Source organism: Mytilus galloprovincialis, chromosome 2, assembly GCF_965363235.1.
Source record: "Mytilus galloprovincialis chromosome 2, xbMytGall1.hap1.1, whole genome shotgun sequence".
In the NCBI taxonomy this organism is placed as follows: Eukaryota; Metazoa; Mollusca; class Bivalvia; order Mytilida; family Mytilidae; genus Mytilus; species Mytilus galloprovincialis.
Window position 1 is genome coordinate 26,610,837 of NC_134839.1, and position 13,613 is coordinate 26,624,449.

The 13,613-nt window shown below is 32.0% G+C and overlaps 1 protein-coding gene across 1 annotated transcript; it reads right to left on the bottom strand.

Moving 5' to 3' along the window:
* Positions 1-2,104: 2,104 nt before the first annotated feature.
* Positions 2,105-12,392, bottom strand: LOC143063267 (adenylate kinase 8-like). Its single transcript, XM_076235311.1, has 9 exons — positions 12,227-12,392; positions 9,439-9,523; positions 8,547-8,710; positions 7,607-7,757; positions 6,754-7,026; positions 6,144-6,275; positions 5,692-5,781; positions 4,887-5,028; positions 2,105-2,712 (listed from the first exon to the last, which is right to left on the bottom strand). Exons 1-9 carry the CDS (start codon positions 12,308-12,310, stop codon positions 2,394-2,396), a joined length of 1,440 nt encoding a protein of 479 aa, XP_076091426.1. The 5' UTR covers positions 12,311-12,392; the 3' UTR covers positions 2,105-2,393.
* Positions 12,393-13,613: the final 1,221 nt, after the last annotated feature.

Sequence of the window (13,613 nt, forward strand, 5' to 3'; positions counted from 1 at the left end):
CTTCATGTATCAGTCATTTGTATTAAACTTGGAGGAGATAAACGATTTTACATTTGTCCAACCTTCAGGTTTTTTTGTCTGTATATCTTTCCCATAAAATATGGTAGCATTTTCACAGGAGCAACAATCAGAACTTCATGAAAATTATAAAAGTTGAAATCCTCTATTTGGAAGTGTGTCTTTTGTCAAAAATATTGTCTTCCTATACAGTTATTCAAACAAACAGGTTTTATAGCTGATTATGCGTTATGGGATTTGCTTATAATTGTTGAAGGCCGTACAGTGACCTATAGTTAATTTTTGTGTCATTTTGGACTCTTGTGGAGAGTTGTCTCATTGGCAATCATACTAAATCTTCTTTTTTATAGGTTATGTTTGGCTTATTACCATTAATTCGAACCTTTTCAAAGATATAAAATGAGCCATTCAGGAGGATAAAAATGTCAGAAACAAACAAAGTCTTTTTGTCAATTACAAAGTTCCACAGTTACATTTTACCTTAAGATTATAATAAACATGTTCATGGCATATTCTTAAATTTTGATTGGAATGAATTTCTGTTGTTTTAAATGGATTTAAACAGATGATTGCATGCTAGCTCACTAGGTTATGATGCAATCATAAAACAGACATATCATTTTAAGGCACATAATAATGTTTCTTAGCTAACCAGTCATTGTTTTTAATCAGTTGAATGCATGGCAACAAATACCAGTTACAAATATTTTGGTTTGACTCAACAAGGTGAGCACTTTTCAACAAGACAAGGGAGGTAGTTTGGATGATATTGAGAAACATTATCTTATTTCATGGATGCATAACAATTTTTAACCGGATTTTTGTGACAAAAATGTCGGTTATTGATTTGGGGATGCTTGGTGGGCGGGCGGCAATCAAATGTTGTCTGTGCATTAACTCATGAACCGTTCAACCAAAGCTTTTAAATTTTTAATATGTTGTTACTGACAACTAAATGAAGGTCAAGTTCAATAATGGCGATTTTGACTTTTACCGTTCAAGAGTTATGGTTCTTGAAAGATTGAAAAATGGTGTTTCAAGTCGTGTCCGTGCATTTACGCATAAACTGTTTTACCAAAGCTTCCCAAATTTTAATATGTTGTTACTGGTGACAAAATGGAGGTCAAGTTCAATAATGACGATTTTGACTTTTACCGTTCAGGAGTTATGGTTCTTGAAAGATTGAAAAATGGCGTTTCAAGTCGTGTCCGTGCATTTACGCATGAACTGTTCTACCAAAGCTTCCCAAATTTTAATATGTTGTTACTGGTGACAAAATGGAGGTCAAGTTTAATAATGACGATTTTGACTTTTACTGTTCAGTAGTTATGGTTCTTGAAAGATCATAAAATGGCGTTTCCAGTCGTGATGTGCATTTACCCATGAACTGTTCTACCAAAGCTTCCCAAATTTTAATATGTTGTTACTGATGACTAAATGGAGGTCAAGTTCAATAATGACGATTTTGACTTTTACCGTTCAGGAGTTATGGTTCTTGAAAGATTGAAAAATTGTGTTTCCAGTCGTGTCTGTGCATTTTCTCATGAACCATTCAACCAAAGCTTTTCAAATTTCAATATGTTGTTACTGATGATGACAAAATAGAGGTCAAGTTCAATAATGACGATTTTGACTTTTACCATTCAGGAGTTATGGTTCTTGAAAGATCGTAAAATGGTGTTTCCATTCACGTTGTTGCATTTACTCACGAACCATTCAATCTAAGCTTTTCAAATTTCAATATGTTGATACTGATGACAAAATAGAGGTCAAATTTGATATTGATGATTTTCACTTTCATCAATCATCAGTAATGGTTCTTGTAATATTGCCAGGACACAAATAAATGCTAATAAATCCGTTTTGCTATCGTTGTGACAGCCTCTTGTTGAAATTGGATATGAAACCACCTTGTGAATTTTTAATTGGCATATAAATAAATTCTCAACTCAAAATACCATAATAAAATATATTGATTAAATAGTTGTTGAGATAAATGCAATATTTACCACTGCTTATTTTATGGTTTCTTTATACATAATATATCTTTCAACATAAAGGACACTTGTAAAGAAAAAGCATCATTACAAGGCAGTGAAAAAAAAGTTCTGATGTCATGTCTTCTTATTTATCAACAATGATGTCTTTGTAAACATTGCTTAAAATTAATTGTTAATATCCAAGTAACTTATTCTTGTTGCAATTATAACATTTGTCGTAACTATTTCATGCTGTATCAAGTGTAATAATCCATCATTTTAAAATTCAAGTCAAGATGATATTCAATATCTTATTTCAGGATAGTAATAAATAAAGGTCAACATAAATTGTCACATAACTGGTCAAATATCACAGAATTGCTTGATTGTTCCTTTTCACATAAACTTTTTCGGCAGTGGATTGACAATCATACTTTCAATACATTCAAACACTGTATGTGGGTCTTGGTCTGCATTAATTTGTTGTCCTTGTATATACAAGTCTGCTAACTCCTCAACGTAGGCATGATATTGTGATAACCTGGCCTTCACCTTGCTTTCCTCGTCTTTTGTATGTTTAGAGAGACGATCCTTGACTTCCTGTGTCCGTGGAGGATTGTAAAGACTGTGATATCTGTCTCCTGTGATAGGATCGGTGGATCGTAATGTTAATCTCTCTATCACTGAATCATTGGGCACATTGAGGAAAAACACTCTGAAATAAAAGTGATGCCATCATAAACTCTAACTTGATGAGACCTTTTTCTACTATACAAATATATTATTGTTGCTTTGGCTTTTTTTTTTTTAAATAATTTAATTTTAAGATAGGATTGGATTTTTATGTGATGTAGGAACAAGAATGTGTCCACAGTACACGGATGCCCCACTCACACTATCATTTTCTATGTTTAAAGGACTGTGAAATTGGAATAAATTCTCTAATTTGGCATTAAAATTAGAATGATCTTATCAAAGGGAACATGTATACTAACTTTCAAGTTGATCGGACTTCTACTTTATCAAAAACTACCTTGACCAAAAACTTTAACCTGAAATTTGCACTATCATTTTCTATGTTCAGTGAACCGTAAAATTGGGGTCAAAACTCTAATTTGGCATTTAAATTAGAAAGATCATATCATAGGGCACATGTATACTAAGTTTCAAGTTGATTGGACTTCAACTTCATCAAAAACTACCTTGACCAAAAACTTTAACCTGAAGCCAAAAACTTTAACCTGAAATTTGCACTATCATTTTCTATGTTCAGTGAACCGTAAAATTGGGGTCAAAACTCTAATTTGGCATTTAAATTAGAAAGATCATATCATAGGGCACATGTATACTAAGTTTCAAGTTGATTGGACTTCAACTTCATCAAAAACTACCTTGACCAAAAACTTTAACCTGAAATTTGCACTATCATTTTCTATGTTCAGTGAACCGTAAAATTGGGGTCAAAACTCTAATTTGGCATTTAAATTAGAAAGATCATATCATAGGGCACATGTATACTAAGTTTCAAGTTGATTGGACTTCAACTTCATCAAAAACTACCTTGACCAAAAACTTTAACCTGAAGCCAAAAACTTTAACCTGAAATTTGCACTATCATTTTCTATGTTCAGTGAACCGTAAAATTGGGGTCAAAACTCTAATTTGGCATTTAAATTAGAAAGATCATATCATAGGGCACATGTATACTAAGTTTCAAGTTGATTGGACTTCAACTTCATCAAAAACTACCTTGACCAAAAACTTTAACCTGAAATTTGCACTATCATTTTCTATGTTCAGTGAACCGTAAAATTGGGGTCAAAACTCTAATTTGGCATTTAAATTAGAAAGATCATATCATAGGGCACATGTATACTAAGTTTCAAGTTGATTGGACTTCAACTTCATCAAAAACTACCTTGACCAAAAACTTTAACCTGAAATTTGCACTATCATTTTCTATGTTCAGTGAACCGTAAAATTGGGGTCAAAACTCTAATTTGGCATTTAAATTAGAAAGATCATATCATAGGGCACATGTATACTAAGTTTCAAGTTGATTGGACTTCAACTTCATCAAAAACTACCTTGACCAAAAACTTTAACCTGAAGCCAAAAACTTTAACCTGAAATTTGCACTATCATTTTCTATGTTCAGTGAACCGTAAAATTGGGGTCAAAACTCTAATTTGGCATTTAAATTAGAAAGATCATATCATAGGGCACATGTATACTAAGTTTCAAGTTGATTGGACTTCAACTTCATCAAAAACTACCTTGACCAAAAACTTTAACCTGAAGCCAAAAACTTTAACCTGAAATTTGCACTATCATTTTCTATCAGTGAACCGTAAAATTGGGGTCAAAACTCTAATTTGGCATTTAAATTAGAAAGATCATATCATAAGGAACATGTGTACTAAGTTTCAAGTTGATTGGACTTCAACTTCATCAAAAACTACCTTGACCAAAAACTTTAACCTGAAGCGGGACAGACGGACGAACGAACGAACGAACAGACGGATGGACGAACGAACGAACGGACGCACAGACCAGAAAACATAATGCCCCTCTACTATCGTAGGTGGGGCATAAAAATAGCTGATGTAATAAACTATTATGTGTATTGGAAATTTTATCTGTTTATAATGTTTTTGTTTCATTTTGTATAACTTTAGAAATTTGACTTGAATATTTTGAGCTTATTAAATATCTGTTCTACAACCTTGAGGCGATGTCCTTTAAAGTAAGCATTTCTAATGGATTCCTTGTTCATGAGTAAACATGCTACAGAGTTTAGTTTGACGTTCTTTTTTGCTGAACTTGTACACCTTTTTGTAGCATGTTACTTGTACAACTTACAGAGTTCCTTTAGTATTAGGTTCTTACCTGTTTGGAAGAAATCCTTCTTTAGCCAGCATTTCCCCCTGTTCTCTGGTCCTGGGGTAACCATGTAGCACCCATCCCCTACTGACACAGTCAAGCTGGGACAATCTGTTGCTCACTATTTTCTGAACAATTGTATCTGGCACTAAAAGAACAAAGTATTTCTGTTTTACATAAGATGATCTACCAATGTGTATAGGGCATACAATTATCTTATACATACACAAAATTTGAAAAACAGATTAATTTATATTTTAACTGTTAGGTATGAATAAGCTATTCAAAGAAATTGAAAAGGGGAGACAAATCAAAATGCATTGGTAATTAGACAATCCACAAAATTTTAAATCTTTATGTAAATCTTCAACAGACAATTGTTTCTAAAATGTCTGAAATAATTGTAACAATTAATTTTTTATCATAAAAATCAACATTTTTTACCGTTACAGCATTCAAGTGTGTTTACCTAATATTCTATTAAGTGTAGAAAAGTGGTTTTTAAAAAAAATCATCTAATAGACAAAGAAAGAAGCAGAATATTTTACTCCAAAATACTAGTCACAACAATTATGGATATTATTTTCTATTGAAAATCTGATAGTAATTCAATTATATTTAATTTTATACCATCTTCTTCATTCTTTCTTGTTGAAATATATTACAGTTCATGTGTAAAAGTGAACATTAGGAGTTCAAATTGGTATTAAATTTCAAACATGGCTTATGCCTTAATCATACTGAAGATTCCTAATCTGAAAATACATTTTCCCTATGGGCTTTCTGTGAAATATTTATAAATGTTTCTCACCCATCATATCTTTGTCCACATAAGGTATAGAAGCTTTTCCTTGATCAGTTTCATCTGCTATGGATTGTTTCACTAACTGTCCACATGATACTGAAAACAGACAAAATTGTGTTTAAATAAGGCTTAAAGTAATCTGTTTTTAGGGAAAACGGAAAGATTATTTTATCTATCATGGTTTGTTCCATTAGCTCAACCACAGCCAGAATTAAGCTGGAAAGTATAAATGTTTGATAGAATAAAAAATATGTCAGTGTAAATGATTAAATTATTACAAGATACATGGGTCTATTGGAATAATTTCTGACTACATCTGAATCAACACCGAAGGTCCTTTAAAACACTTTTAAAGCTCACAAACAAGCATATAATTTATTTTTATCAGCCATACTCATAGTCAGGTCATGTTAGACACAGTAACACTGTGCTTACAGTTCAACCTGTCTAATACATACCATTAACAATATTATATTTATTGGCCAGGAGAGCTGCTTGGACACCTTTCCCTGATCCAGTAGGTCCCAGCAATACAATCCTTGGTGTGTGTGGTGCATTAGATCTTGGGTTTCTACATAGATATGTGTATACTGAAAATATAAAGTAAAATAATCATGCAATTGAAAATACATAAACATTGGACATACCAGTAGTCCGCTAGGTAAAAAAGCTCTACAATGTACAACAAAATTAAAAAAAATACATTGTATATGCTGTTTACTTCGTTTGTTAAGAACTTAGATCATGAAGTTTTTATTTACATACTGTAATGGTTCAGTGTTATTCTGACAAGGTAGTTAATGTAAATAGTTACTTTGAAAATTAATTAAAATATAGCTCAATGTCCCAAGTTATGTAAAGGTCAATATCAATGTAAAACATTTATAACTGCATTATTAGGTTAAACAATATCACCCATCAGGATCCTATGAACCAAACCATAGACAACTGAGTTTTTTTGTCATGGCATTGTCTGTTCCTTTTCAACTTATGAGTTAGAATATTCCTTTGATATCTTTCACTACTCTTGTACATGTAGATAAAACAAACAATTAATATCTAAATTACCTTGTGAGAAAACATCAGCTTTAGGCTGATCAGCATTGATAGTTTTTACAGTCTTCTGGTAACAATCTAGCACTCCATCAATATGGCGATGATATTCTATAAGTTTTTGTACCATTTCTTCCTCTTTATAACCTGGAACTTCTTCTAGACGTCCCTGGATCTCAGGATTTGTGGGTAAATCAAATGTAGTATGGTAAATATCTCCTGTCTTTGGATCAATCCTTTTACCTTGTGCTCTCTCAATCAACACAGTGTCTGGTGCATCTAATATAACTGAAATATAAACAAAATTACGAATATTCTAACATGTACAAGTTGTTGGGAATAATTAAGTATAAGGCACAAATATATTACCATGATTCCATCCACAATGGCCTTAACCATCCACCCGACCTATTTGTAATTTCTAAACTATTTGTGATAACATGTATTGTTATTTGCCATTTTAAAGAGAAAACGTTTGTCTTCAATCTTGAAACAGTTTAATTGTATTTCTCATCAGATCTTTTTTTATATAAATTTACTTATATACAAGTTAGGGGTTATCTTTTCACATTATACATATTATAAACTTCAACCACATTTGGTATCCATAAATCAAACATTATTTTTCCAAGTTCTGTACAATATTGTAGCAACAAAAAACAGTAATCCCTGAAAAAGTTCAAAAAGACCATCATCTATAGGAGACTTCAGTCCTGATCAATAAAAACTAATAATATGTATGTGTACATTTTTTTTAACAAAGTTGGTTGGTAAACACTGCCTCCCACCCCTTCTGTCATATCAAGTACACATGAGGAACAGTAATAGTGTTCAACTTGAATAGTAGATCCTTCTATGTTTGACATACCTGTGTGTTTTGCATAAACACCAGCAGTTTGTAATGCTAAAGCTTGTTCTCTAGTTTGAGGAAATCCTTCCATGACCCAGCCTTTCTTTATACAGTCAGCCAGCTTCATCCTGTCAGTTAATATCTTAACCCATACTTCTGTTGGAACAACCTGTGAAATTAAGTAGGATCTAAAGTATTATGTTTGACTGCTGATGATTTATTGATAACTTGAGATTACAGAATTGAAAGAGTTCACAAAATAATAGTTCAGTTAAAAGTATAGATAATTTTCCATCAACTATGAACTGTGAAACAAATGTGATAAAACAGTGCAAAAATGAATTTGAACAATTCCATGTCCTTACTAGAATTGTTTCAAACTCTCACAGAAAAATTTCATGTCATTACTAGAATTGTTTCAAACTCTCACAGAACAATTTCATGTCATTACTAGAATTGTTTCAAACTCTCACAGAACAATTTCATGTCATTACTAGAATTGTTTCAAACTCTCACAGAACAATTTCATGTCATTACTAGAATTGTTTCAAACTCTCACAGAACAATTTCATGTCATTACTAGAATTGTTTCAAACTCTCACAGAACAATTTCATGTCATTACTAGAATTGTTTCAAACTCTCACAGAACAATTTCATGTCATTACTAGAATTGTTTCAAACTCTCACAGATACATGTTCTGTTAAGACAGTCTTACTATGGTACATCAATATAAACTACATGTACCTATGAACTTCATGTTAATAAAAGACCAAGCCTGTAAAAATGATGTCTAAATGCCAACATAATTTAAGTTAACTCAAATTTTCCAAAGATTTAGAGCTCTGGGAATGTGGTTTTAAAATCTATTCTGAAAGCTGAATTTAGTTTTGTTTTGTAGTTGTTTCCTTGAGTGTACACTCCTTTTGTTTATACACAACTGGTCTGTGATGCAATACCTGTTTCTTTTTTATCATCTCCTGTACTTTAACTTTGGTGTCTGTTTCAGCTTCAGCAACCATATTGTCTTCTGTCAGGTGTGCAGTTCTTAGTTTATTGGAACAAAGTTTGGCTATTGTTTTCTTACCAGAGGCTGGAGGTCCTAGAATTATTACTTGAGGAACTGAAAGTAGAAAAAAAAAATATTTTTTAATAAAAGCTATTCTATTTAATACATGTAGCTGTATATGTATGTATATAAATGAAGCCCAGGTGGTTGTGTGGTCTAGCGGGACAGCTACAATGCAGGCGATTTGGTGTCACGATATCTCAGTAGCATGGGTTCGAATCCTGGCGAGGGAAGACCAAACAATTTGCAAAAGCAAATTTACAGATCTAACATTGTTTGAGTTGATGTTAAGACGAGTTGTATATAATATATATATATATATATATCTCCATAAAACAATTTGAAGAAAAAAAGGTTTTTAAGGCCCAATGAACATCACAATAATTACAATCTAAGTTTAATTCAAGAATTTCAAGTCACACCATTAATTTTTACAAATTGATAGGAATAAGGTTTAATTCAAGTGACACCTTTAATTTTTACAAATTGATAGGAATAAGGTTTAATTCAAGTGACACCATTAATTTTTACAAATTGATAGGAATCTAGAAAGAAATTTATTGTTGAAGATTTAAACATAAATTCAGAATTTCACAAATATTGAATTTACAGCAGGTCTCTTTTTTTATGGTCATTTTTATTACTCAAACATTTTTTTTACAATTGAACAAACAAGAATTTACATTCACAGCAAATAAAGGGTTTAACAATTATTTCTTTAAAAAAATAGCAGAAAAACACTGCTCTAAGTGCCAGTAGATTGTTGATCAAACAATCCATACCATCATTGTTGTCCCTCTTTAGTAATTCCACCAGAAATGCTAATGGGTCTGAGGGTTTGTTGATCAATAACTGTTCCATTAGTCTCTGAAAGTATAATTAACTAAATTGTAACATTGTAACTCACAATTAAAGTCATTACATATCTTCGTTTTTATGCCCCACCTACAATAGTAGAGGGGCATTATGTTTTCTGGTCTGTGGCTCCTTTCGTCTGTGCGTCCGTTCAGGTTTAAGTTTTTGATCAAGGTAGTTTTCGATAAAGCTGAAGTCCAATCAACTTTAAACTAAGTACACTTCATGTTGCTTATGATATGATCTTTCTAATTTTTAAGCCAAATTTGACTTTTGACCCCAATTTCACGGTCCATTTATCATACAATGTAAAAAATGAAAGTTGGAGTTTCAGGTTAAAGTTTTTGGTCAAGGTAGTTTTTGATGAAATTGAAGTCCAATTAACTTGAAACTTAGTTCACTTGTTGCTTATGATATGATCTTTCTAACTTTAAAGCCAAATTAGACTTTTGACCCCAATTTCACAGTCCACTAAACATAGAAAATGAAAGTAGGAGTTTCAGGTTAAAGTTTTAGGTCAAGGTAGTTTTTGATGAAATTGAAGTCCAATCAATTTGAAACTAAAAAAATATGTTCCCTATAGTATAATCTTCTAATTTTAATGCCAAATTAGATTTTTACCCAATTTCACGGTCCATGGAAAATGATAATGTGAGTGCGGCATCCGTGTACTTTGGACACATTCTTGTTTTCTAAAGTTTTGATCATTGATTCATTTTAAATAAAGCATACATGTACATGTAGATGAATAAATTAATGTTATGAAAGTGGTTTTTTTAAGTCCATATTTCACTTAAATGATATATCTATGTTCTATTACATGTATTACAGTCCATATTTTACTTAATTTTATTGTATCTTTTTTCAATTGTTACAGTACATAGTTCACTTAAAAAATATATATATCATCTAAAACAAGTGAAACTGCAAGCTACTGCTCACTGATGATACCCCTGCCGCAAGTGGATAATATTAATAGTGTAAAAATATGCAAGTGTTCGGTAAACAGGAAGTTGTCGAGTGATGAATCTGAAAACGCATCATATGGTATAGCTGACTTATATAAATCCTGAAACCAAATTTCAGAAATCCTTGTATTGTAGTTCCTAAGAAAAATGAGACGAAAATTTTCAACTTGGCTATCATGTGTAAAATCATACAAGTGTTCGGTAAACAGGAAATTGTCAAGTGATCAATCTGAAAATGCATCACAAGGTATAGCTGACTTAGATAAACCCTGAAACCAAATTTCAGAAATCCTTGTATTGTAGTTCCTGAGAAAAATGCGACGAAAAATATTCATGGGATGGATGGACGGAAGGACAGACAGAGGTAAAACAGTTTACCCCCCCCCCCTTTTTAAAGCGGGGGTATAATGATACTATTTTTACACAACACTAGTCTCTACATCTATATTTAGCAGGTGCTCTCTAGTTTCGGATCAACATACATTGTACATGTATTGCTTCATCCTGGAAGTGGTGCGAATTATAGTTATCCCGTACCATTGTAAACTCGTACCAACGTCAACTCGTACCACTTTACAAAAACTCGTACCATTGCAAACTCGTACCACTGCTAACTCGTACCAACTTATTTAAATGCATTTAAATGTTGTTTTATGATGTATGTAATTTACTTTCACTCAATACCTCTCAAGTCTGTAAAATGTATATAATTTGAAAGTACAATGACCAATTTGTAGCTAATGTTCCCTGTCTATAAAAATTTGGATAGAAAATACCGTGGCAGATTTGCTTTGTTGTCTCTTATGAAAAGACTTTTTTAAACTTTTACTGATAATTATTGAATTTAATTTTTAATCATTCCAAAGTAATTGTTCATGAATGAAATTCTTACTTTTTATAAATAGCAAGTTACAATGAAATGTAACCGTTTCCTGTTCCCGAATTTTCCCGCCAAAAAGCACATGGCTTTCAACAATTGTAAACAAACCATTCAATGTGTGATCATGGATTACAGCATTAATTAATTTAATTTGGATATAGATATTCAACTTAAGGTACAGTTAAAGCAATTTTTTTTCTTTCTTCTGGATTATAACTACTTTGAAAGATCAGCTTAAAAAATAAAGCTTTTTAGAAAAAAAAATCGTATTTTTGTCTATAAAATCCAGTATAAAATTCAAGTAATTCAACATTAGTTTTATTAAGTTTACAAAAAATATTCTTAATATTTTATATATTTTTGATGGTACGAGTTTGCAGTGGTACGACTTTCCTGTGTTACGAGTTAACTTTTTTGGTACGAGTTAACATGGTACGAGTTTCCGTTGGTACGAGTTAACTTGCTTCCAGTGGTGCAACGTTACAATGTATATATTTACATTTATGTGTATTTGGTTAAGTTATAATATGCATCCTTGAGCTGACTGTTTAGCACATTCAAGAGAGTTAATGTAATGATCCTGCTAGATATTAATTTTATGTTCTGCTGCTATCTCATATCTCTTCTTTAAGTTCTTATTGCACATGTTGAATAGTTGTTGTGAAAAGATACGTGACATGTATGTAGTATGAAAATTCAATATTTTAGTCAGCAAGAACCTGTCCCGAATTATCATTTAGCTTTAAAGTGACATTCATCATTTCAAGAAACTTACTGTAAGTAGACAAAATAGTAACATGGTAATCATTTACTTTTATTTACGTGCCTGTGAAAATAAAATAAGAAATCAACGTTTTATATTCAAACCTTATATAAATCGAATATTCCATGTTTCTCGGCATATGTTCCGAACTCTGGGGGAATTAGAAGGGGTCTTTTTGTCTGATCCATAACGGAAATTTTATAAATTTATCGTTTTTTTAAAATCAAAAATATTATGCAGCAGTTGATGGCGTCGTGTTGCTAAGCGTATGTGTCGAACAATTTCATTGGCTGAATTTTATATATATATTTTCCACAAAAGCGGTAACGGCGACGTATATATCCGGATTATTTTTTTTGTAGTTCAAATGTTTTATTGAGAAAGCATTGTCGCAGAGGAAAAAAACAACTGTACATTAACTACTCATACGAAAATCGGATTACATTAAAAATTTTGAATTGTGAAAATCTCAGTGAGACATATATACACAGTGCATGTCTCTGTGCAAATTTTGCCGCTGATTAGAGATTTTCATTTTTAAGACTTTTGCTGCCCTATTTAATTACTGCTTTTACAATTACAGATTTCGTATATTGTTTGTTCCATTTTTTCATATTTGCAACATAAAGGGAGGTAACTCAGAGATTGTAACTTGTATAAAGGGATGTATTGTGAATTTACTCATTTTGTTTCTCGTTACCTCAATATTTTTATTTTTTGAAAGCATTAACTTCTCATATTCTCTTTTATTATTCTTATTCTCAATTATCTTTCCAATCTGACTTAAGTCGGTTGAACACAGCTATATATAGTACTATATAGTACTTAAGTAAAAAATCGAATTTGACTGAGGTATAAATGACTTGTAAATTTTAAGAAGGAGGTAAATCCTAAGCGTACACAGCCCTGCACCCGGTGAGTGGCGTCATACTTATAGTTCTTAGGGACAACGAGCCCGGCCTGGTCGGATGTCGGGCACATGCAAGAAGCAGGAAGTCCCGACAAGAATAATAACATGGCCAGTCTCGGAAGAAAGAGTTACGGAACTATAAGTAATACTAAGGCCTAACCAATTTCCCCCAAATAGATAGAATATAGACAAGTAAAAAAAGTGACCACCATTACATATAGAATGCTTGAAGTTTGGGCAATGTCATTTAAGTCTGTCCATTTAGGACAACACACAGGTTGATAGAGAATATTGTTACACTACTGTTGAACAATTGCTTCGAATATTTTGCATGACAAATGATTGATTGATTGCTTGTTGGTTAATGTGACAAATGTAGTTTTAATAAAACAACGTGAAAACGAAGACGTTTTTTTTCTCTTCATTATTCGGTATTGAGACGGAGACTACTACATTGTATGACACAATTTAGTACATTTACTGTAAGCAATACCTAAACATGTCTTCGTGTACTGTTTATGGCGATGCTGCATGAAATATCCATTATAATGCAGCTTCCTATATATACTAGCCATTAAAGG